At 27.1% G+C, this 27,912-nt stretch overlaps 1 protein-coding gene across 1 annotated transcript; it reads right to left on the bottom strand.

The window, feature by feature from the left end:
* Window positions 1-2,499: 2,499 nt before the first annotated feature.
* On the bottom strand, window positions 2,500-4,191 carry LOC120091712 (gibberellin 20 oxidase 2-like). Its single transcript, XM_039049827.2, has 3 exons — window positions 3,572-4,191; window positions 3,109-3,430; window positions 2,500-3,014 (listed from the first exon to the last, which is right to left on the bottom strand). The coding sequence occupies exons 1-3, from the start codon at window positions 4,078-4,080 to the stop codon at window positions 2,721-2,723; spliced, it is 1,125 nt and encodes a 374-aa protein (XP_038905755.1). The 5' UTR covers window positions 4,081-4,191; the 3' UTR covers window positions 2,500-2,720.
* Between the last annotated feature and the right edge of the window lie 23,721 nt (window positions 4,192-27,912).

Genomic DNA, 27,912 nt, shown 5'->3' on the forward strand with positions numbered 1-27,912 from the left:
TTTTTTTTCAATTAAGGACAGTAATGTTGCAAATTTCAAAAAACCAATTTTTACCTATTAAATTACAATGGGTAAATTGTTACAAAATTAAAAGTACTAAGAGAGTTAATCATGACAAATTAAAGTTTAGAAACTAAATTGTTACTTTCATAAAAATTCAAGAACTAAAAATATTTAGTAGATTCTTTTTTCAAAGAAATATATCTTATTTGATCTAAGTCTTTTTTTTTTACTTTTTTTTAAGAGTATTAGTGGTCAAGGGATCAGTGGGTATACCCGGATATCTCTATTAGATTGACACCTCCTTAGTACTTTCATCATGCTCCGATCCAAAAGGATGTATTGATGAAGAAATATGTACAGAAACACACGACAGAGAGTTCAAATACAAAATAGATGAGAGGTCAGAGGAAAACCTTCCAATTGAGAGCTATTCAAGTTGTGTCATAGTTACAAAAAAATTTAGATTTAGTACTCTATTGGACAGCAAGATAAAGTAAATCTTCCCAGAAATGACCCGGCGGGTTTTGTTCATCTTGAAAAGTTCTTCTGTTTCACTCCAGCAAGAAACTCCAAAGGTAGGCTTCGATCAGGTTGCTCCACAAAACTTTCTTCGTTGAGTTCTGTTTAATATGTGTTAGAACAAATAGCATATATCATCCAGGGTAGCGGGCAGGGGATGCAAAGTGGCCGAGTTTGGGCTTGTCCAGAGATGTTTAGCATAGGGGCAATGTATAAATATGTGATCGGCGGATTCACTCTCATTTTTGTAAAATATACACCAGTACGGGCTGAGCATTCTATGGGGAGAGCGAAGCTGGCATTTGTCCCCAGTGTTCAAGCCTTTGTGTAGGAGGCACCAAATAAAGAAGATGCATTTTTTAGGAAGCTGTGTTGACCATAGAGAACCAACATCCATCAATGCAGTTATAGAGGAGGTGTCCGAAGAAGCTCTTTCCATAGTTTTGACACTGAATTTACCATCAGCAAAGTGACTCCATCTCAATAAGTCGTCTCCTGTGTTGGGTCTACTTTATGTCTTTTTTTACTTATTTAATTTCAAATTTTAAAAAGTGATATTGAGGATAGTTAGCCATTTTTAGGACGTTCAAACAATAATATTCCCATCTATTAAGGTATTATAGACACAACTTTAAAAGCTTATAACTAAAATTTTATATTTTTTTAAATAAAGTTTTTCTTTAATTAATGGACAAAAAGTCCAAACATCAACGAATTCTTAACACTCTCATAATATTGCAAGGCCAAAATTGTAATTTCAGATTATTTTACTCATTGTTGAAGTGAACAAGCCAGGAAAACTGCCATGCAAGAAAAAACAAAAAAAAAAGATGATAGAAAATTAATAAATTTGTCCTTTTCAAAACAACTGTTTTGTTTTTTGGTTAAAATTGTCTCTAACCATAGAAAAGTAATGTCATATATACATCAATCACTCAACATATGTCTACAAAGATTTTTCAAATTGTGGGGTTGAAATATATTATAGGAAATACAGGGTAATTTCAATTCTAAAATTATGTATATCGTTTAAACTATCAAATATTTGGCTGTTTTAGTTTCCAATTTTTTAAATTATAAAATTGTTTTGGTCTGTATACTGTTTATTAGTTTTTCATTTAAACAAATGCAACGAGATTATAATTCTACTCAGATAATACTTAGGCGGCCTGTTTGACATGATTAGAGAAAAAAATACTTTTAAAAAAAATTATTTTTATTTAAATTTTTTATCAAAACTATTTAAATTACACTAAAACTATTTTTACTAGTTACCAACCACTTCAATTTTTTTTAAATAGTTTATTTTTAAAATTAAATACATGAATTAAACCAAACACACCTTTATTCATCTAGACATACAAGTAAACACGTTAATTTTTTTTTTTTAAAAAAGTGTGCTTAGGCCAATTTTTGGTTTTAAAAAAAAAATAATATTACATCCAAATGTGTCTTTGAATAATTACGCTGTATACTGTTTATTAGTTTTTAATTTAATCAAATGCAACGAGATTATAATTCTACTCACACAAGACTTATTCATTTAGACATATTAAGTGAACATGTTAAATGAAAAAAAAAAAGTGCTTAGCCCACTTTTTTTATCATTATTTTAATATTACATTCAAATGTATCTTTAAATAATCACATAGATTGTATCCTTTTATTTCTTGAGTGTACATTTCTTTTTAAGATTTTATTAAATCATACACTTGATCTCATTAGAATTTCGTAGTTAAGCGTGTTTAAACGGGAGTTGTGGGAAAAAAATTGAAAATGATTTTTTTAATATATTTATATACCAAATAAGAGAAGGAGAAAAAGTAAAATAAAAATAAAAGTTAGGAATATATAGTTTTTGAAATTAGGGGAATTCAATTAAAAGTTGAAATAACGGCTCATGTAATGTGGGTTTAAATGCTAGAAGTGTCAAACATGCAGCTGATGATGAGAAGAGCTAGAAGAAGAAAATTAGGATAAGCAAAGCGTAAACATGTGTACTGTGTACATTAAGTTACTGTAACATCCCAACAACAACCCAGAAAAGACGACAAAATACATAAAGACCAAATTACTACAACATTACTAAGGGATTCCCTCAGCTAGTTTCTTCCCTAGTTAACCTCCTAATTAAAAAGAGAGAACTTTTATTGACATAAAACTAAGGAGAGGGTTTTGAAGGGCAGGATTGGCATAATTTAAACAGACGGTGGTGCAATTGTATTATTAGCCAACTTTTGTTCTTCAAGCCAAGGAATGAAAGCCTTGAAAGTATTGGAATCAGCCCTGTAAAATTTTTGAGTCAGTTCAAGCAACAATGGCCATGTGAAATCTGGAAACTTTCTTGGTGGATTCTTGTCCACCACTTCCTCCGGTGCTCTCACCACTTTATCAGCTGCTGGACAGAGAAAAAAAGCCATTGATTTTCTTGCTTCCTTGCAATTCACTACAGCTCGATGGAAGCAGCTCTTGTAAACCCCATTTGTCAAAGCCTTAATTCATTGGAAATTCATTAATTAATTAATATGGGTTTTCAAAAAAACTAAATTTAAAAATTTAAAATTATTGAATTAGATTATTAATTACCATGAAAGTGTCACCGACGTTGATGACAAAGGAGTCTTTGGTTGGAGGAATTGAGTGCCACTCATCATCCACGTAGACTTGAAGGCCGCTGACGTGGTCTTGGTGAAGAATTGTTACGGAGGTTGGATCACAGTGAGGTCCAGTTCCTAATGTCAGCTCTGGCTTCTCGCATGGTGGGTAATAATTTAGCCTCATTATTGAACTATTGTCCTCATAGAATTTCCTGAACTTCTCTTTTGGAGCCCCAAGGCTTAAAGCCAGAAGCTCCACTATCTTCAAACTCAAATCACTCAATGCTTCTCCACACTCTTGATACACCTTCCTACACACATAAATAATATAAATATGTTTAGAAATCGAGAGAACACAGAGATTTTTTTACGTGGTTCAGTAACAAAAAAAGAAAGCAGTTTATTATCAGAGAGACAGTATTCTAACGATAATCAAGTTAAAATTTGCTTACCCTTGATGAGAGAATTCTGAGCCATAATATTGAGAAAAGTAATCGAGAGTAGTGGTTGAATTATGATGAGCAACATAAGGAAGGGAAAAGGTTTCCTTCCAAGGAAGATTATGGGAGAATCTTCCAATGAAGCTATTAGCATATCCAAAATTTTCACCCAATTTCCTTTGAGCTTTCTTTTTGACATCAAAAGGCAATGTAAAATACTCATCCATACACTGATGAAGTTTTTTCATCAATTCCATGTCCACACCATGGTTGACCAACACAAAGAATCCATGCTTTCTGCAAGCTTCATCTACCCGCCTGGTTGCCTCTTCAATATCACTTTGATTTCCACTTAAGAACTTTTGCAAGTCAATATGTGGAACATGCAGCTCCGGCGCCCCCTCCTTTGGTTTAAACTCGTCCGGCCACACGAAAGTCTCCGGCACCATTGATTCCTCCGAGCACCCAAATTCCACACGCTGTGTTGATTCGCCTGCACTCGTCATGCATTTCATCGCCATTGCATGCAAAAACACAAATGGAAAAAGATATTAAAAATATGGGAATAATTAAAATAAAGCAACGCAGTATTACTATTATTCTGATGCCCAAGATTTGGAATGGAGTTGGAAAGAGGAGAGTTTGGAAGATTTATAAGCTCACAATAGGGGTAAATGCGTAATTTTATTCTTCTTTTTATGAGTAGGAGACAAAGTACAAACCAACCCCATTTATTTCCTTAACAAAAAAAAAAATTAGGTGGAGCTGAACTACACTCATTTTTTGTACACTCCAAGTTAAAAATCAATAAAAATATAACGTGTGGCAATTTTTATTTTTTTGAAAAATAATTTTTTTTTTTACAAAAAGAATATGTTTAAAGGAGAGGTGGAAAATGAAAATAAGTATAAGTTAGCTTACACCTAATCATTGTTTTCTTCAATGATATAATATAAATGGTAGAAATTAGATGTAGTCTAAGTTGTACTTATCCTCGCATTCCTTTCTTTTACACACAAAAATATTAAAATGGTTTCTAAAAAAATATTTGCAATATGAAAATTTTTATTGGACAATTGTCTAGGCTACACAAAGATAAGTGCAGTCTTAACAACATCTTTTTTTTTCCTAATATAAACTCTCATGATTTCATCTAAACAATCTCACTTTTTACCAATAGAACTATCATCCTTCACTTATGTATTTACAATCTTTTTTCTTTTTTATCAATATAAAATTTTTTTGTTACATTTCTAACCATTTCGTTGAACAAAAGACCAATAAGACTCTCTATCAAATAATCTATCTTTTCGTGTTTGCTTTTAACTAGGCTAACTATTTGAGGAGTTTGACCACATATCATTATGACTAAGTATGTTATTGAGGTACATCCACATGGTTAAGTTTAGGTGCATGACTCTAATACACATGCATTTTACATCAAATATTTGTCACTTTCTCGAAAGATAAAAGAAGCAAATTACCAGTACTATATTATTGTACGTTTTTTATTGTGTTTTAATTTTTTTGTCATATTTCTTCTTTTAAAAGCCTTTTCATTTAAAGTGAGGTGATGTGCTATGTTTCCACGAAGTGGGAGAGAGAGCAAAAAGGAAAAACAAATATATTAAATACTTGTTCTTTCTTTCTTTCTTTTTTTTTTTTTTTTTCGGACAATTATTTAAATACTTGTTCAAAAAAGTACGAGACATTTCGACATAACCCTATGATATATTCTTCTTTTTATTATAAAAGAAATTAGGAATCTTTGTTTGGATTGACCACTAACTCCAAGAGATGATTTTATTACAATAGAATGTCTTTAGAGTGACATTTTAATTTGCATGAGTTATTACATGAACACTTTATTTTTTTAATTCAAAGAACAGTTAAAATAGTCTTAACCCTTAGTTACCTAAAGGAATATTGATGTGGCAATTAACATGCTAAAAGAAGTTTAGATAACATGATAATGTTTAGAATATTGGATTACCGACCTCCTTCTCATCCTCTTTCTCCTTTCTCCTTCTGAAACATTATTGTTGTTTCCCTCCTTTGAGATGCATGGTAGCACAAATCTTGGCCTGCCATATCAAAATGGAGGGTGAAGGAAAATAGGGAAAGAGAGAAAGGAGAGGAAGATGATGACGTGATTCGTTCAATGAGTCAAAAATGTGATCTTGTCATCCACACTCGTGTTAAACTATCACATCAGCATTTTTTAGATTAGAGGTCATTTAAAATTATTTTTCAAATTTTGAGAACTGAAGTGTTTATTTTATAATTTCAAAGACATAATAGATATTAACATCATACCTCAATAGACAAAAGAGTATTTTATTTTAAATTCTATTTAAAATAGAATTTTAGTAAAAAAATAATAATTGTTTTAAAGGATTTTTACTTCCAATTAAATTATTTCTTTTCTAGTACCGTAAGTTCGAATTTCTGTTATAGAGATTTGAACCTCCTACATCAAGGTATGTAGCACAAGTTGTTGGTCATGTCCGCTTGATTATGGAAGATTGTCATTTTAGGAAAAAAATGCACTTATTTTTTGCTTGATCTTTACAAATTCTATTCAATTAATCTGTCAAACAAGTAAATACAATAAGATTTATATTACAATCTATTTTGAGTTCCAATATATGTATAAAGTGAGTAATTGATGAGTGTTCTTAAATTAAACATGGTAGTTTATGCTATATACGAAAGACAACTATAGTTTTCTTATGAAATTAACCATTTTTTGGCAAATGAAATCATCTTCTATACATTGTCCAAAATCATATATTCATTCAAAATTTTAGTCCAATTTTCCTTATTGCCTTTGTATGTATGTGTATATACATATTTTGTTTTTCTCAAAAAAAGGTGTTAGGGTCCTTTTAACGTAAAGTTGGAAGGGCACATCAAAGTAGCTTTACCCTTTTAAGCTTTTTGAGAGACCCACAACCTTTGCACCAAATCAAATTCCCATCAACTTTCATATTCAATTTCTTTTTTAAAAAAAAAGGAAAAGAAATGAAAAAAGAAAAGAAACATTGGAAAATTAAGCCCTCATTTTCTTTCACATAAAATTGGACTTTCATAACACTTTTCTTTCACATATATCCATTGTCTACGATGAAGAAAACTTTTCTAAAAAGAGCATAAGAAGGAAAAGAAAAGATAACCCTAGTTCCATAAGGGCACACTTGTTGAGAGACAAAGTAATGAAGGTTTATTATTGTTATTTATGGGTTGATTTATACTTCTAAAGATTTTATTATGAAAGAATGATTAATTAGGAAGCAGGTTCATCCAAATTTAATTTGATTAAAATTATATTATCGATATTAAATATCTTATCATAATTGGTTCACATTTCTCTCTAGAAAATTTGTGTACAAGAAAAAGGCTTTGGTTGTGCTCTTTTTAATGACAGCTTTCATTGGTTCACATATCTAATCATAATTGGTTCACATTTCTCACTGATAACTGCTATTAATTGCTATCGTTGATAGTTACTATTAGTGACAGCTTTCAATTTGAGAAATATTAATACAATCTTAAAATAATAACACTTGAAATATCACCTTTCAATTTGCTATCAATTTTCAAAGGCTATCACTAATACACTTTGATCAATTAGAATCAAACTTGAAATATTAACACCTAAGGCCATCAATGGATATCAATAATAGACTTTTATAAGTAATTATCAACTTTTGAAAGGAAACTATCATCTTTCAATGATTAACATTTAAAGCTATAAGTGATAGAAATCTATCAATAAGAGGTCTATAAGTGACTATCTATGATATTTACCTAAGTCATATCACCAATAGCATTAATGTCATTCATTTTATTGATAAATACCTAAGTCATATCACTGATATACGGATATCACTTATAGTTATAACTATCATTGATAGCTTCAATCAGCGGCTATCACCGATAACTTTTAGCAGTGGCTATCAATGATAGACTTTCATCAAAGAGAATTGACTTTTATAGCATTGATATCATCGATATATGGATATCACATAAGTTCTATTATTGTAGTCACTGATATCACTTATATCGTAATTATCGGTGATAGCTTCTATCATTGATAACATACTATTAGGGATAACTTCTATCATTCCTTTTTACCATTAAATAACGTGTAATCAGTATCGTTGATAGCTTCTATCACCGATAACATACTATTAATGATAATTTCTACACATTCCACTTAACTTTAATTCGAGATTCAACTTTATTAATTAAATCCACTAAGTGGATAATACTTTGAAAAAAATCATCAAAGTTTAAGCTATCAATGATAGAAAATATTAGTGGCTATTACTGATAGACTTTCATTAGTAACTATCAATTTTGAAAGATTAACAATTAGAGCTATTAGTGGCTATTATTGACAAACTTTTATCTTGATTATCAATAATGGACTTTTATCACTAGTATACTTCTACTGCTGATATCTACCTAAATTTAATATCACTAGTACATTAATATGATTGATATCTATCTAAGTTCTATGACTAATAACACTAATAATCGTTATTATCAATATACAAATATTATGGTACACAAATACACAAATATTTCAATTTGTGCCCTTCATTTTGGGTCATCTATGCCATTTTTTTCAAGTTTATTTTTCATAGAGATCATACTCTAAAAGTCATATAAAAAGAAAAAAAAAACTATTGGTTTGTTTGATATCGTTCACAGTTTTCAATTTTTTAGAAATAAACTTATTTAATAACTATTATAGTTTCTTATTCCAAACATTTAAGAAATGTTTCTAAAAATGGTGCAAATTTGTGTATTAAAAAAAGTAATTTCTTTCAAATATGTTTTCATTTGCTATTTATGTTTATTATTTTGTTATAATAATCAAATTTGATGATTGGTTTATTGGTGTTAAGTCACTTACGAATTGAATATTTTCAAGTCTTTAGTACAAAACTCAACATCATAATTCTTATGAAAAAAAATAGGAAGTATAAAAAATCGGATAAAGGAAATAAATTTTTTTTTTATAAAAAAAAAAAAGAGAAATAAATTTTTAAGAAAGGAAAGAAAAAAAAAAAGAAGCAAAAGTCGGAGAAATGAAAGAAAATAAAAAATAAACTAAATAAGAAAAAATCGAAGAAAAAAAGAAAATAAAAAGAAAGGGAAGAAAAAGGTGTGCAACAAGACAATAGAGGGTGAAATTGAAAATTATAAAAAATTCAAATGTTGACTAGTCAACACTTATATATTTGCAAATATTTTAAAGAGGTAATATATTTTTAGATTTTTTTCCTCTTATTTTACTATCTATTACAAATATCCTCGTAAATACGATTTTTTTAAAAGAAAAATACATTCTTGGTCTCCAAATTTTGAATTTAGTTTCTATTTGATCCTTAGGTTTCAAAATGTTTTTTATAATGGAGTACGAGAAGTCGAGAGATCAGTAGGCACACACGGATATCTCAACTAAGTTGACACATCCATAGTGCTCTCATCATGCCCCGATCCAAAAGGATATTATTGATAAAGGAGTATATTAGAGGGCAAAAAAGCCCAAAGTCACGTCAGTACAAAAAGAGAGAGAGGCTAGAGGAAAGCCTTCTAATTGAGTGTAATACAAGAAGCATCATAATTACAAAATAAATTAGATTTGGTACTTCATTGTGCACCAAGGTTGAGCAAATCTTCCCATAATTATGTCTAGGTGATTTTTCCATCTCATTGAAAGGTCTACCATTTCAAAATGTTACACATTTAGAGGCGTTTATTTTGTGGGAATCCAAAATTCTCATGGAGTAGCTATCTGGCGTATTTGTTTTGCGGTAATATAAGATGCCCGTGTGGAGGACATCTTAGGGTTTTTGGATGCCCTCCTGAAACATGGATTTTTGTGATTATGATGTTGAGAACATCCTCTTTTTACTTTTCTAACCTCTTTTTTCATATATATATATATATATATGTGTGTGTGTGTGTGTGCACTCTTCTTTATTTTTATTTTATACTTAAAATAAACATTGTGAACTATGTATTTTACTCTTTTTGAGTATATTGTAGTTGTTTTTTTAGAAAGAAATTCAAATTCAAATTAATATTTATTTTATAAAAAAATAAAATTAATATATATTATTTATTTGAAAAAATAATAAAATTATATTAATTTAAAAAGAAAATTAAATTAATAAAAATAAATATGTTTTATAAGTTTAAATTATATTTAATTAATTATAAGTTAATAAATAGTCATAAGGGCATTATTGGAACATTATGTAAATTTATGACATTCCCGAAAACAAACAAAACATAGTTATTTAAATATGTTGGACATCTGTAATTCTAGACATCTACAAATTTTAGTTTCTATTTAATCTATCTATTACAGAAGGTTACAATTTTACCCACAAAATTTAAGTTTTATTTTTATTTGATCTCTTGATTTCAAAATATAAACTTTTAACCTTTAATTTTCACTAAAAACTCTCTTTCCATCTTTAATATTAATGTTTATTAATTAATTTAAAAGAACTATAATTAATTAAGTTTCACTATTGAAAATGAATTTAATATTCTACTTCATAAATAATTTAGACTAATTAGTAGACATTGATGTCAATTACTAAAAGTGATTATTTAATGAAAAACGAAGTTAAAAGTGTAAATCTTGAAACTTATAGACTAAATTGAAACAAAAGTCAAATCTCAAATGTAAAATTATAATATTTTAAAATTTAAGGACCAAATATTGAAACTAAAATCAAAACGTTGGACTAACCATAGTTGAAAATTTCAAGATTTAGATAGACTCGAAATTTCGGTAGGGAGAATTTCGATTTTCCCCTAATTTCTTGAAACTTCAAAATTTCGAATTTTTTTAAATAGAAATTAGTTATGCTAGCTCAAGGAATGTGCATGAGGAAGTTGTCAGAAATAGCATGTTTAAGTTTTTACCTTACAAAACTAGCATCTTTATTTAAAACTCGTAAAAATAGTTTTTCTCAATCCATCTCAAGCGAGATCAAACACAAAAGTTTAGTTAAAAATCAACTTTTCCCAACTTATCGATTGTTTAGGGCTCGATACATATCGTTAGATTATACACCGAGATTATATACATCTCGTTGTTAATCTCGGGCAAAATAATATCGAGATTCTATATATTTGAGCTTTCTCGGTGAAATCTCATGTATAATTAACACCGAAATTCATATATTTGAGCTTTCTCAGTAGAATCTCGAGCATGATTAAACCGAGATTCTATATATATCCAAAATATTACCGATTTTTTTCGAAAAAATGATATTTTCCAAAAATTAAAAATGTTGAATCAATTTGAAAAATCTATTTTGACAATTGGAAAACTCATTTAGAATTTTAGAAATTCATATAATTGTGAAAACATAAATTATACTAAAGATTTGAAAAAAATACATAATAATTTGATATAATATTTAGTAAAAAAACCAAATTTAAAGAAAATTTAAAAATAATATAAGATTTGGTATAAGATTTTGGAAGATTACATTAAAAATATTAGCAAATCTAAGTGTTTAATCGGGCAAAATGCATCAAGAGGCTCTAAATAAGTTAGAAAAGATTGATTTTTTTAACTAATTCTTGGTGGTCGATCTTGCATATCGAGAAAAATTATTTTTACGAGTTTTCAAAAAGTGTACTAGTTTTGTAAAGTGAAAACTTAAACGTGTTATTTCTAAGAAATTTCCAAGTGCAAGGGAAGTTTTTTTTTCTTCCTTTTACCATAAAAATATTTATTTTTAACAAATCACACATTTCATTCAAATATTTTTCTTTGAACTTTTACATCATTTCATCTCAAACTTGAATTAACGCCAATTCTCTAATACTTCTCTCATTTTCTCTCAAACTCTATCTATTTGTAGAGTTTCATTTTTCTTCTTTCTTTTCCATTATGTTGTGTTATATTTAATATTACACTTTTAATATTCCTCTTAGGTTTAATATTATGATTTTTCTATTCTTGTCATGTTATGTTATGTTAGTTTAATGTTATGATTTTTCATTTTTTGTATTTACTTCCTTTTGTAATAAACAATTTACAATTATTTTATATGCAAATATTTCATAATTAATTACTAATATTTGATATTATTTTGTGATTATTTTATCATTTTTTAAATCTCTACTATTGTATCGACATTTACACAGATATTTCACGGTATACATTTAAATGTTGTCCTACTTTAAAGAAATGATGATTAAAATTTGTCAATTATAGTTCAATTAGTTACAATCAAAATTTTAGTAACTAATTATAACAATTTCTATGAATTTTAATAAAAAAATTTAAAATTTTCATTGATAAAGATATTTTTATAAAATCGAGACGTCGATATTTTCAATCATATCGATACTTTGAATCTTGGGCCGACAAGAGTTTTTTTTCTTTTTCTTTTTTAAAAATAAATGTAAATAAGATTTCACGGCGGTTTGAAAGTGAGGTCAGAAATGTGCTTTTATGGGGAAATGTGAGTTTTTTTTCCTCTCGTTGTGGCCTTACAGTTGTCCCACGCATGCAGGGTCTAATAGTCCAAATATTTATTTAAAAGATTAATAATTATCTAAATTTAAAAGTTTTTGGGTTTAATTCTTAGTTTGGAACTGTGATAGGTTTAAAATAATTTATGAAAACTGTACAGTTAAATAATCATTTATGAAATGAAGTAGAAAAGTATTCAGTAAATCGTAATTTCAAAGGAAAAGAATAAAGTTACAGAAGATACCGATAGACTATCACATTATATTAATAATAAACTTCTATTAGTTTCTATCATGACACTAATACTTCTATTAGTCCATATCAAAGAATATTAAATTTTGTTATTTTAGGTAAATGTTTCATTTATTTTTTTTATATTTTGAAAATTTCCTATTAGTTAAACTAATAGTAAATCGTTATAAAATTTAATTAAAGTACCGAAGCAACCAATTATTTCAATGGTTTTTCATTGATAATTATTATAAGTTAGATAGTTAAAATTCCTACCTTATTAGTTTATATCCCTTGAAAAGTAATTCTGAATAAGACCTTATTTTATGTACAGTGATTTATAAAAATTTAAGGATTAAGATCAGATTAAAAAAATTAACATAAAGTTTAAACATCAAAATAGATCATTTGATTTTTTTTTCAAAATTTCACTGGACTTTGTTTCAAAATAATAATAGAAAATGAAATTCTCATTGAACTTTTTTTTTCCTTATTCATTCTTATTTTTATGTGGTCTAAACCATTTTCAGTAAGACCCATTTGGTGAACAAGGTAGCTAAATCTTGAAATTCCCTTGGGAAACAAAACTGATTTTGCTGTCAGCTGCAGAATCCGCCAAAAGTTAAACGAAAAGTAAATTGTTAAAAACATATATATATATTTTTTTAATCGAGATTATAAAAATTGTTAGTTAAAAATGACTTTTAATTTCTAAACCTTAATATAGCTAACAATTTAGCTTTTAAATTTTAATTTATAATGATTTACTTCCTATATTTTTAATTTTATAATATTTTAGTTCTTGAACTTTCCTACATAACAATTTATTCCTTATACTTTATAATTTGTAACGATTTAATCTTTATGATAAAAATTAATGTTAAAATTTAATAAATATTCTTGCATATATAAATCGATAATCTAATTAGATACTAAATACATAGTCTACAATTTAAAATAATAAAAATTGACATTTAATTTTGATTATTTTTTTATGTTAATAACTAAATTATAACAAATTTAAAAATATAAGAACTAAATTATTATCTACTAAAGTTAAGGAATTAAATTGTTACGGCAAGTATGGAGATCAAATTATTATAAAATAAAGTTTATGAATCAAAATATTATTTTTATAAAAATATATGGACCAAAAGTTTTTTTTAACGGGAAGTGTTTTTGAACCTCCCTAATTCGTTTATAGTTTTTCTAAGAAATATTTATTTTCATCTCTCTGTCAGTGTCACTTTTCAAATCTGCTTTAACATTTTTCGAGGTATCTCCACATTCTTGAGTGCTCACTTTTGAAATTTTTTACCCTTTCTAATCCTTGGTTGTTTTGTTCTTCATCTTCTAAGTTTTTTTATCTTTATTTTTTTTTTTACTTCCAATTAATTTTTCCCATCTTTTTAGAATAATATTGTCCTTTTCTTTCTGTATTTCGACCATTTCATAAGTACCATTAAAAACCGTCCTTCAGACACATTTTTGGATGGATTAAAAAAATATTTTTCAATAGTGATTATCACACCACTCATTTTTATAAAAGTTATTATGAGAGGTTATCGTACATTTCAAATTTATTCTAAAATAATATATTTTCAGGATTAAATACTTAAAAAATTAAATTAAACACGTTCTAAATCATGTGGCGATTAATTTGTTAACTAATTTGTTGGTTTGAACTAAAAAATATATATTATTGTATACCTGAATTACCTTTCTCATTTCTAATTGATTTTTAAAAGAAATTGTAAATTTATCTAATAGAGTAGAATAGAGGAAAGGAAAGAGGAGCCACCTCATAGTTGAAGTTAACAAAAATAATATAAATTAATGTACTTTGAGTTTTCCTAATGAGCAAATTATCATCATTAAATGACAATATTAGTATAGTTCAACTAAATCTATACTCTTAACCTCAATATTTAAGATTCAATTCTTTCATTCACAATCTTGTATAAAAAAAAGAAAAAAGAAGAAAAAAAACCACAATCAAATTCATCATCTTTTCATTAAACAACTCAGGGTTAAATAACTTCAGTCATTAGGGACTAAAGTTATTAGTATCTAATATATTTATGATAAATTAAAAAAAATTAAAAATTAATTGGTCTATTAAACATAAATTTAATTCTTTTATCTAATAAAACACTAAACTTTAATCTTTGAATTTATAAATTTTTTAATGTTCAAGAACTAGGATCTTGTATGTTTTTTGAATTTGGCATTAAGATTGACAATGTTTACATAGTAAATTTGAAAACTATAATGAAATATGTATCATTTTTAAAAATCAAAAAGGAAAAAAAAAAATAAAGTTATCAAATTGAGCTTAAATTAAAGACCGGAGAATAAGAATATAAAAATATAATATATATATATAAATATAATTAATTTGAAAGAAATGTCCAAAGGTTGGTGGGATGAAATGCATAGATAATGTGAAGAAAAAAGGAGGGCCCAATAAAACCGCCGAAGTTTGCCATATTTCCAGGAACAATATTTGAAGTGTTTGCCCAAATTTTTTGTCCATATCCTCTCTGCATCTAATTAGGGTTATTGTCCTCTTCAACCAACGTTTCTCCTCTGTCTGCTCAAAACTGTTCTTTCTTTTTCTTTTTCTTTTTCTTTTTCTTTTTCCCTTTTTTTAATTCTTTTTTTTTTTTTTAAGAAACATTTAACCTTGTCAAATTATTGGAACATGTCAAGTTAATTACTATTTTTGATGCATAACCCTTCATGGTTAAATTATAAAAAAAAATTATCCTTCAAACCTTTTACTTTCCAAAATATTTAACTTTTAAAAATTTCAAAAATATCCTTAAATATTAAAGAAAACGATATTACTGTTATTTTTTATGAAACTATTGATATTTTATTTTTAAAATACCCTAAAAATTTCAAAAGTTTAAGATTATTTTTACCCAAAAATAATTCATTTGAACTTTTTTACTTTAAATTTAACGGTACTTTTGAAACTTTCGAAAGTTTAGAATTATTTCTGACATAAAATACAATGGTTTAAAGTATTTTTAACTCTTTATAAAAATTTCAAAAGTATTTTAAACTTATAAAATTTTGAGAGTATTTTATGTGTATTCTGTTTTTGGTTGCATCATTTTCACGTAGTTAATAGTAAGTATTAAAAAAAAAAATCAATAACATGTATGATGTTTTATTAATATATCAGCTGGAAAAAAACTGTTTGATTTGATATAATACTTTTATTTTTAACAATTTTCTAAAACTTGAAGAAAGATATATTGAGTAAATTAAAATTTTATAGAATAATTGTTAAGTCATAATCATGGGAATAATTTGTACAAATTAGCCACAATGTTTATAGTTCAAGGGTATCAATATTTGGCATGATGAGAATCAACTAGCTGCATTGAATTGCATTCCAATATTGGGAGCGTTTATAGAAAAAAACAAAAGTTATATATACAATTTGGTTATTTATCATACCATTATATTAATGAGACTCATTGCATGAGAGGAATGCGTCTGACTTCATTATGAATTAATTTCTTGCCAATATAAACAAAAAAATCAATTAGTTTAGGTAAATAACGTACTTGATTAAAAAATAAAAATAGAATTCGAATAATTTTTTAACTATACCTAATTGTGTCGATATAATAAGAAATACATACACGATTTCTTTAAAAGTTTGAGCTTTCATTCTACTTTTGTTAATCTTGAAAAAATAAAAATAAAAACTTAATCTCTCTCTCTCTTTAAAAAAAAAAAAAAAACATAATCTCTATTGGTTTGATAATCTCATAAGTTAGCTGATTTGATCTTCGGATTTTTTCCTTTTAGTCCTCAAGTTAAATGTTGATTTTTGTTTCATTTTAGTTTCTAAGTTTCAAAATTTAACAATTTTACCTTTAAGATTTCAATTTTGATTCAATTTGATCCCTGAATAATGGAAAACAATTATGAATACACATAAAACAATTAATGGAAAACAATTTGATTCAATTTGATCCCTGAATGGAAAGCATTGACGTCAATGCTGTTAATTAAGGAAAGCATGAGAGGAATACACATAAAACAATTTGATTCAATTTGATCCCTGAATTTCAACATTTTTTATCTCAATTTTTTTTCAATTAATACTTACTTTCAATCATTGACGTCCATGCCTGTTAATTAATGGAAAACAATTATGAAGTGAGATTTTAGATTTAATTTTAAAAATAATGAAAAACAGTAAAACTTAACTAATTATAACTGGTTGAATTATTTTAAATTTATTAAAATACATTAACACTAAAGATGAAAAATTAGAGTTTAGTGAAAAAATCAAGATTAAAAATATAACTCTTGAAACATATAGTCCAAGTTGAAACAAAACTCAAATATCAGACGTAAAATTGTAATATTTTAAAATCTAGGGATTAAATTGAAACAAAACTCAAAATTTAAGAACTAAATAGGTAATATTTTAAAATTTAGGGATGAAATAGAAATTAAACCCAAAATTTAGGGATGAAAAAGTTTTTTTTTTTAAAAAAAAAAAAAAAATTAATTTGTTCATAACGTGTGATAGATGAGGAAGATTCAACTTGGCAACCGAAAGCCATGCATGCTCTTTCTTTTCCGCTCTTTAGACTTTTTTTGCGGTTCAAATAACTCCCTTGGCTGGACCAGATTCTACACCACAACTCATCTCAGCATGCACTGCAAGTGCCATTCTCTATTTAATATTGACATCTAATCTTTCCTTCCAAATTAGATTCACAACTTTACACCTCTTAGTATTTTTTTTTTAAATATAATTGAAATAAAGAGATTCAAATTATAGATCTAGTGGTCACTAATTCGTATACAACTATGCTCACTCTGACTTCAAGCTCAAATTGTTGTATAAAAATAAGTATATATATTTATGATGACGGTTAAGAAGTATGTGGTTAAGATATTTTCATTCTTTATTGTACTAAAGAAAAAACTTTATGTTTAGGAACAAGGTACAATTTTTTAATACCCAATTAAATCTTAGACATAATGTCTATTAATTAATTTCAAATAATTATGATGTAGAATTTTAAAATTATTTTTAATAGCGATAAAACAACTGTGAAACTCAACTAATAATAATTATTTTTAATTAATTTTTATTTTCTAATTCTTTTAAATTATTCAATGAAAGTGAACATTTAAAATGTTAAGGACCATCAGCAATTAATTCAATTAGTCAGTCCAACTGCAATTAATTAAATTAGTTAACTTAAAATCTATTTAGAATATATTTTTAAGTATTTAATTAAAAAAATAAGTCATTTTAAAAGAAATTAGAGTATTTGACAATCACATAAAATAGTTGTTCAAATGTGTTTTAATCCCTTTTATCAAAAATATTTTAATAAAAAATGAGTTATTTAAAAAACACTTTTTTGTCAAGTCAATTCAATTCAAGGAGCCTTATACTTTTAATAAAAAAACATTCATTGAAAGACAGTTGAATCACACATTATGGCAGGTGGTGGGCATTAACTTATACTTGGGAAATTGTAATTTTTAACATAAAATAGTTTTAGGAAGTGTTTCGAATATTTCTTCAGAGTGTTTAATTTAAAAAGTAAATTATTTTAGAAGAAATTAGAATATTTGGTAATCATAAAAAATAATTGTTTAATTGTATTTTAATAAATTTTAATAAATTTTTATCAAAAGTGTTTAAATAAAAATGAGTTTCTTTTAAAAATATATTTTTTTCTTAAATCAATCTAAAGGACCCTTAATATAATGTGACTAATTTCTTTTTCAAAAATTTCTTTGTCTGACATCTTTCATACTTTTTTAGATTGAGGAGAGGATTGCACATAATGAAAATATCATTTTATCTCCCATTCAAATATTATCAATTTTGCATATTTCTAGTTTTAAACCTTAAACTTTATTTTTTTTTCATTTCATTCTTCACCATGTTTATGGCAAAATTCAACCACTATTTTAGGGCAGATTTGTTGTTATTTTTAAAGGAAGAAATTTTGGAAAAAAAAGTTTGGTTGAGATTTCTCATCAAGATTGAAATTTTTGTGCAAAAAGAAAAATTTTTACATGAAATTTTGCTTAAGAATTGAAATTTTTGAGAAAAATTCATAAATTTCAATTCTTAGAGGAAATTTGTGAGACTCAAAATTAAGAACGGTAAATAAAAAAAAATAAAATTAAACATAACTACCCTTATGAAAATTTCCGTAAATTTAAGTTAACTTATGGAAAAAAATTGGAATCAAAATTGATTAAAAAAAAGGAAAAAAGAGTTAAACTAAAGCTTATGGGAGTTGGATTTCGTTTACTTAAATTAACTAACTTAAGTTTAATTGTAATACTATTAAATACTTTTTAAAAAAAGATTTGGAATTGGAATTGGTTAAAAAAAATAAACTTAAGTTAGTTAAATTTAAGTTAAATTAAATAATTTAAGTTTAATTATAATTAATATTAAATTTTTAAAAAGGAACTTAATTTAGGAAATGAAAAAAAATCCCGTAAGCTTCTTACCGGAAAATAAAATCTTGTTTTAATAATAATAATAATAATAAATATAATTTTAAAAAATTGTTTCCGTAAGCTACCTATTGAGAAAATCTTTATTAAAAAAAAAAATAGGACAAGGTTCAAGAATACTGTGGTTTTTGAAACTAATGACAAAAATAGGGTAAATAGGAAATAATTTTAAAAAATAGAGTGAAAATGCAAAATATTCACAAAAATATGGTAGTTTTTAAGAAAGGATAATCGTGTACTAGATACATGATTAGGTTTTAATCCAGTCAGCCCTATGTCAGCGTCGGTGGACTTGGTCAAAGCTATACTCGTAGACCAGGTCCACGTTTTGCCTATTTTTTTTCGATTTTGATTGTTTTTTTAATTTTTAATTAACAAATTTCTTCATTACTAAAGTTAATTATATATTTTGTTGTATAGTCCGCAATCATATTAAAAATAAAATTTTGACTTGACTAAGTAGTACGTCCCTCTACAAATAAAAAAAAATAGATCTCATGTTATGATAGATTCTACTTTAGAAAAAAAAGAATTAGTTTTTTATTTCAAAATAGAAGTTTAAAGACAACCCCGGTGCTTACCCCACAGGGGTTGTCTTCGTGTGCCTCTAAATTAGCTTCGTCTTGTTGCCGTTGTCATCTATGAGGAATACGTCTTCGATCAGTGTCAGTAACATTGAGTCATCTTGTTTGTTGAATAATACTTTTTACGTTAACCAATGTTTAGTCACACATTGAACCAAACTCTGGTAAATTGTATTGTACTGAATATTGTTGTATTCATCTTGGACAAGATTATTCTGTACAATGAAAAAAATTAATAATAAATAATATTCATATCATATATTTGGAAAATGTAAGATAATAAATCTTTTACGATGCAGTAATAGTAAGTGCCGTCAGGTGTGATAAATCGACTCGTGATTGAATCGTACTAAGAAAAATAGTCATATGATACAGCTGGTCCATTTGTTATTTCTCCCTGTGCACAACGATTATGACGTGCATACCAGTAGGATTTTCTATATGAATTCGGTGCCAGTCTTGATCGTGCTTGCCTCTCAAATCAATGGTGTAATGTCGGGAGTGTATAGTACAATGAAGGTACCGTTTGTCGCAGACTGAACTGTTTCAACACACAATTTGGATGTCACTCTACTATATGGAATTATATAAGAAAGCTAACGATCAACCGGATGTCTTAACCATCATGACAGTAATCAAGTAGTGATGACCAAATATCTTGCAAGTATGACGTCCAATTAATCTGAAAAAAAAAAAGATAATCAGACACCCAAAAAGTTTTTAATATTAATTTATATATACATTTTTTACCTGATTATGCATTAGTCTGTCCAATATTTGTCGGTATATTAGCAATATATTTGCTGACTGTTCAGAAACAGCTAATACACACTCCATCTAAAATTATAAAAAAAAATACAATTAATTTATGTTCTTACATAAAATGATAACAAAATAAATATATAAATGAAATAGTGTCTGACACTAAGTTGGACGATGACCTGGGGCTTATAACTGGACTTGTGGTGCTATAATTTTAAATTTATCATAAGCCCATACCTATAGTAGTATCAGTGGCTCCACTATTTCTAATGCTTGTGCATTAATAGCTCGAAAAAGTTCTCTATAAAGTCATGCAAGACAAGCACCACCCAACGAGTATGTACCAACATGCTCGAAATCAGACAGTAGAGGAGAAACATAAGATCAACCTGAGTGTTCGACTTGTCAGCAAACAAAAATCCTCCAATAAATTGCATAATGTATACTTGTGCATACCTACGTATGCTGATGTCATCGGCATCGAGAGGCATATAATTCATCAAGTTCTATATCAATATCATTGTCTCTATCATTTCCAGGTTCAAGAATGAATAAATCTTCCGAACGCATCAACATATTTACTCAAACTTTTACAACTGTTATAGTTGACAAAAAATCTGTTTCTTCTTTTAAGTAGTCCAAATAAATTAATACTCCAAACAATCCAAATATTTTTTTATGACCAGTCCAAACACTCAAATATTTCCTTAAATCAGCCCAAATTCAAATGAAAAAAAAATCTAATACACTCCAATCAAATGAAACATTCCAATTGTCACTTTTAAAAAATCCAAGTTATGATACACGTATCAGATATTAATACTTTCAGATATTTTTCAGATATGTATTTGACGAGCGATTTGATGTATCTATTTTTACGCTTATTTTTTTTTAAAGAAAAAAGGCAAACAACTCATCTAATCTTTTTCAATCTAAAACTAGGCAATCTATTTTTTTATGCAAAAAAAAAAAAAAATGTAACTTCAATGTATCAGTATCTCATTTTTTAGAAATATATATCAAAATAATATATAAAAAATGACGTATCTTTCAACGTATCCGTATCTCAATTTTTTAAAAATTGATGAATCGCCATATTCAATCGTATCCGTATCGTATAGCTGTATTAGTGTCTGTAATTCATAGGTTGCCACCGGATTAATCACCTCCAAAACTGTCTGATTCCGCAATTTTTTTGTTTCATCTCCTTTACCATTGTCTCCTTAACCATCTGTTACTCCACCTCCACCTGCATCTGGTACTCCACCGCCATCAACTCCCGCATTGTCTGGGGGCGATCCTACCGACAACCCCGCCACCAACTCCATCCAAAGCTCCCCCTCCATCAACACCAGACTCTCCACCTCCAACAAAGTCTCCTCAATCTCCTCCTCCACAGCCACCGAAACTTACTTATAATTAAACTTAAGTTTGTTGATTTAACTCACTTATATTTTCTTTTTACCAATTCTAATTCCAATTTTTTAGAAATTAATTAATATTATTAAAATTTAATTTAATTTAGTTAATTTAAGTTAACGAACTCCGATATCCGTAAACTTTAGTTTAATTTTTTTTTTAAACAATTTTGGTTCCAACTTTTTTCTCATAAATTTAAATTAGTTTTTCTTACTTAAATGTATGGAAATTCCCGTCAAGCGATATATTTTTAATTTTTAAAATTTTTATTTACCATTCTAAGTTTTGAGTTGAAAAAGAACTCTTACAAAATTTTTCGTAAGAATTGTAATTTATGAATTTTCTTAATTTTTCCATTCTTAAGCAAAACTTCACTTAAAAACCCTTTTTACCATAGATCTTTCAATCCTTACCAGAAATCCCAATGAAGTTTTTTTTTTTTTTTCAAATTTATTTATTTAAAAATAACAAATCTTCCAAAAATAGTGGTTAAAATTTGCCAAAAACAGGGAGAAAATACATAATAGAAAAATGAAGTTAAAAAGGTTCAAACTAGAAAAAGGTAAAATTGAAGTTCAAATGAAGAACAAAATGGCATTTTCATTAAATGAGACTCTCCACTTGGAATCTGAAAAAGTAAGAAAGATGTTAAAAAAATGAATTTTTGAGAAAGTGATTAGTTTTTTGTCTGCTCAAAAAATAAAATGATATTTTTGATATGTGCTAGGACGATAATTAATTTTAGTTAAACTATTATAAAGGTATAGAATATTTATTGAGTTGTAACAAGCTGACTACATGTTTTGTAATGCTATTTGGAATTGCAAAAAAGTTCTCAAAACTTGGTTTTTCTTACTTAGTTGCCTTTTATAACTCACAGCTTCTTACATAATGTAATTTTACTATAAGGATTTTGGACTTTAATATCGATTGAAAAAAATGAAATCGGATGTATAATATCGATTTAAAAAAATAAAAATAAAAAGGACTCTTTAATGTAATTTCACTACAAATTCATTGATATCAGTTACAAGATGTTGCAACTCCCAAGTCATATATTCTTCTTTAAGAGCATTTTGATGAATCGAAAGCTTCAACCTGCTTTAATTTACCAATCTAACGCATTTTAGGTTAGTTTGAAGATATTTTTAAATTCTAAAACTTGATTCAGCTACTTTTTTTTATGTTTGTTTTAAAAAATTACCTAACGTTAAGTAAACAGTTAATTTGTGAAAATAACCGACTCTAATTAGGGTTTGTTTAATAACATTTTTGTTTCTCGTTTTCGGTTTTTTGTTTCCAATTTCTTATTTCTTATTCTTTAAATTTTAAGAATTAGAGACAGAAATATGTTTGATAATTATTTCTGTTTTTTTTTTTAAAAAAAAAACAAGAAACAAAAATAGAAACTTGTTTGATAATCATTTCTTATTTCTCGTTTCTTGTCTTATTTTTCCTAACATTTTTTCTTATTTTATAATTTAAAGATAATTCAATTATGTAAAATAAAAAATATATAGTATGCATTAAAATATAAAAATAATTATAGGACATTTATATTAATCAAGTACACATAAGTCCCGATGCAAAACTAATAATTATAATACAATTGTTTCTATCATTCATATGTTGCCAAAATTTGATTTGAAATATTATTTCTCACTCAATTCATCTATCTTAAATGATATTGGTTCAAATGTAACTCAATTATATTATTGCGTAAATGTTGTGGTTGTAAAATATTAAAGATAACCTAAATAACTATCTAAGTAGACAAAATTTATATAACTAGTTTTGAATTTAGTAAAAATAATAATTTTAAATTTAAACTAACATATAAACATGCATATTACAAAATTTAAGATTTAAAATTCAAAAAATATTTAAATAAACATATTAAAAATTAAAAATTTAAAGATTAGAATAATATATAAATCTAAATAGTGAAAATTTTAAAATTTAACATTAAATTAAACATATAAATATGAAAAAATTAATAAAGAAAGAAAGAAATATAAAATAAATATAACCAAATTAATATAGAAAATAAAATTTAAAATTTAATTTGAAATTTGAAAATCAAATAATACATAAATCTAAAAAATTCAAAATTCAAAATTCAAAATTCATTTAAACATATAAATATGAAAAATTAATAAAGAAAGGAAAAATAATAAAACAAATAAAAAAATATTAAAAAAAAAAAAAATAAAATAAAATTATCATTACTGGGAATTGAACCCAACACAATACTTGCAAAGAATTGTCTGGAGTGCACCTCCTTGCAAATGAGTCAAACAAAGTATTTGATACGTGTGAGAAATAGATTTAACTAAAGTAGAAATAGAATAGTTTGTCCCATTTTCAGAAATATTTATCAAATTTTAGAAATAAGAAATGAAACATATATCAAATAAGTTAGTTTCTTAAAAAAAAAAAAAAAATAGAAGGAATAAAAAACAAGAAATAGAAACGTTATTAAACGAAAAACGTTAATAAATGTTATTAAACAAAAAATCAAATTCAAACAATACTCAAAGCTTAAGGGTAAAGTTATAACATTTTAAAATCCAGAGACTAAACTCAAAACTTAATAACTACATGTTTAATATTAGAACCAAATAGAAACTAGATCCAAAATCTATAAACTAAAAAAGAAATTTTTTTTTAAAAAAAGATAAACCATCCAATAAAATAAAGACAAAATTAAATAATATTATTAATTAAATAAAAAATTTAATAACTAACTTAATGATTTTATTTAAATTATAATAAAAGTAAAAATGTTAAAAAAAATTCTCCAACCCACCATTTTAAAGGTGAATGGCCTGCAATGAAATAACTTGTATGGCTAGTTGAATTAGGTTTATTTTGGTAAAAACATCTCTCTTCATACATCCAGTTAAAATTAAAGTTAAGAGATTGTTGCAGCTTTGTGACTGAGCATATCATATAACTTGTCGCTTAGTTTCTTGCTTTCCCGCGACTCATCTTTCTTGTCTAGTTACAAGATGCTGTTATGTTTAATTAATGTAGAGAGGTTCGGTGATCTTGTAAGAAGATACGATTCTTTTTTCTTTTATTATTTTTCTTTTGAGTTGAATCACAACCTTTAAAAATGAGATATTTGAATCTCTAATCAAATAAATCTGATTACAAGTTTTTCTTTTTATGCATAAGACAATTGTATTTTGTATATATCAATAATCAATAACCCTCATTGGTTGACATATGTTTTCTGTTTTCTTAATATTGACATTTTATCAACTACTTTTATTGAGGATTGCCTAAGCCAAGATCCAAAGTCTATGGGTAAATCTAAGCTCTCGAATATAACCGAGGCACAGTTGAACGTGGTCCCAAAAGGAAACAAATTAATGACTCGAGTTTGGGTTAACCAACCGAGCTGGTAAATATGTACCAATCCAAAAATAACGGAGCTGTTCTTAGGCTGGCACCCTGCAATCTTGAGCGTCAAAAACAACCCTAACATCGTTGAGGTTATGTAACTGGAGGTGAGTGTTAGAGGAAAATACTTATAATTAATAGTCCCATTCGACGACCCTAAAGGAAAAAGGAAAATAATCTCCAAATGAGAGCTCTGACCATACTTTTTGTGTGCTTAGTTGAACTATACACTTCTTATTAGAATTGGTATCTGACGCATATTTAATTATTCAATTCTTTTCCTTTTCCACTTATGGTTTAGAGAAGTGCACTATATAAACTCTCTAACCCTTAGAGGTTCTATTCATTTTGTATTCTATAACATTTTTTTCCTATAAAATTATTCTCCCTATGCTCTATGGGCATAGCTAATACACTGTTTGTGAACCACATAAATCTCTATGTCGATTCTCTATTTTTTAATATTTTTTTTTTTTATTTTTTACTCGTTGATTTCATAACACTTCTTTTACTATCTTAGGCATCAGAGTATGGTAGGTTCGACATCACATAGTTGAGAGAATTGTCTCTTACATAGGTCATCTTGAAAAACAAGACCAGACCAAGAAAAACATGTTGAAGGTCAATCCCATGAGAGGGCTACAAAAATGATGAATGCGAGCAAGATTCAAACATCAACAACCTATTTTAAAAATAACTAGTTAAGTGAAAGAAAATCACTATGATTTGTAATGAGATGTCATTGTGTCCTTCTAAGTCATAAATTTCTTTTTTCCTTTTGAGTTAACTCATGCGAGGAGGATAATACTCAAACTTTTGACATAAATATAAAGTATCTTGACGGTTGAAAAAGTTATAAATTTTGTGTGATTCTAAGAGTCTCATTGGAATGTGAAAACTATATAATCACAAAGATTAATACTCATCTTAATCTTAATCATAAGTTTTTTTTTTGGAGTTAAACACATGGGAGAAAAAGATTCGGGTTCATAAAGTTATGAATATATTTGGGAAAGTGAAAGTAAAAGAAATTAAAAAATTGAAAAGGATATATTCTTAACGTGAATATTCCCAGAAATGGATGTGTATCTTCATGAAACAGACATGATAGGGAAAGGCATTAGGGATAACAATGAAAACAAGTACCAATGCATGTAAATGCAATAAAGTGAGTACCAATGCATGTTGGTTCCTTTTACCCTAATTTCTTTTTTTAAAAAAAATTTGATTGTAGGGAAAATGTACAAAAAAGAACAGCTGTATTTTGGATCAGAAGGAACTCTTTCATGTGATCTTCTTTCGTTTCATTTTGGAGTAAGAAAGTTGAATTCCATTTCAACCATTTCCATAGCTTCAGTTTACGCTACCACAAACAAACAATAATAATACTTCAAATCGCTCTAATTTCCCACAACGAGACAATTCTTTTTCTCTCTCTCTCTTTTTTTTTTCAAAGACAAATTTTCTCATTTTCACGGTCACTAAAGGTATCTTTCTAATATGGGTTCTGTTCTTTTACAACAAAGATCAGTTAGTGTTATTCTAAAAATAATAAATAATTAGTGATAGGTGAAAATGAGGTTTTCGTAACAAAAACAAAAGAGAACGGAAATTGAAAACAAGATTGAAAAATTGCACGAACGATCATGTATTTTAGTTGAGTTCTACATTCATTTAAGTGGAAACAAATACAAGTATTTATAAGAAAAATAAGAAACTGCCCACTAATGCATTATCCTTAATTTTCTACCACTAACTTAGAAAAGCTCCCTTAACCAAACCACTAAACCATTATGCCACTATCCTCCAATTTAGGAGACACTACTCTAAATAAAAGCTATTAACTTCAATTAAAGAAAAAACTAATTTAATTAATAATTTGCAAAATAAGTTTGCACTAATTTTTAACACCCTCTAGTGCAAACAAATGATCAACAACACCAAGTGCACTTTTAAATTCTTCAAATTTGACTTTACCAAGAGCCTTGGTAAACATATCAGCAACTTGCTCCTTGGAATGTATCTTCTCCAATCAAATATCTTGCGTCAAGACTTTCTCTTGAACAAAGTGAAAATGTGTTTCAATTGTTTAGTATGAGCATGAAACAATGGATTTCCTGCAAGCTTGATTGCACTTTCATTATAAAAAAGAGTGGAAACTAGATAGTTTAAACTAGAAGACATTTTCCCCATAAGTCTTTTTAGCCAATTACACTCCTAGGTAGCCATAGTAGTTGCTCTTCACAACTTGAAAGAGCAATAGAGGATTGCTTCTTACTACACCATGAAGTAGCTTCCAAACCTATATTGAAACAGTATCCTGTTGTGGAACATCTATCATTTACGTTACCAGTCCAATCTGTATCAACAAAACCACTTAAAACAAAAGATATAACTTGTTTGTACAACAAGCTAAGACATAGGGTGCTCTTCACATATCATGGAATCCTCTTTGCTACATTTACATGAGCTTCACATGGTTTATCCATAAATTGAGCAACCACAACAACAGAGTAAGAAATATCCAGCCTTGTGATAGTTAAATAAATTAAACTACCAACAAATTGTCTCAAAGATGCTGCATTAGCCAATCGTTTTCCTTCTTCCTTAATCAACTTCAAGGATGGCTCCATGGGAGTAATCATTAGTTTTGACTGATTCATGTCAAAACGATCCAATAAACTCGTTGCATGCTCTTTCTGTGAGACAAAGTATCCATCTGATTTCAACCTCCAAACCATTAAAACATCTTGCTTCACCCAACATTTTCATTTCAATGAATGGACAAAGCATCTCAAAGAATATTAATTTCAACTTCGTCATCACCTGGTATGATCATGTCATCAACATAGAGTAGTAGCATTGTACATCTTGAAGTTGTCTTTTTAACAAATAGACAA

Source organism: Benincasa hispida, chromosome 1, assembly GCF_027475165.1.
Source record: "Benincasa hispida cultivar pf3 chromosome 1, pf3_genome.v1.1, whole genome shotgun sequence".
NCBI lineage: Eukaryota > Viridiplantae > Streptophyta > Magnoliopsida > Cucurbitales > Cucurbitaceae > Benincasa > Benincasa hispida.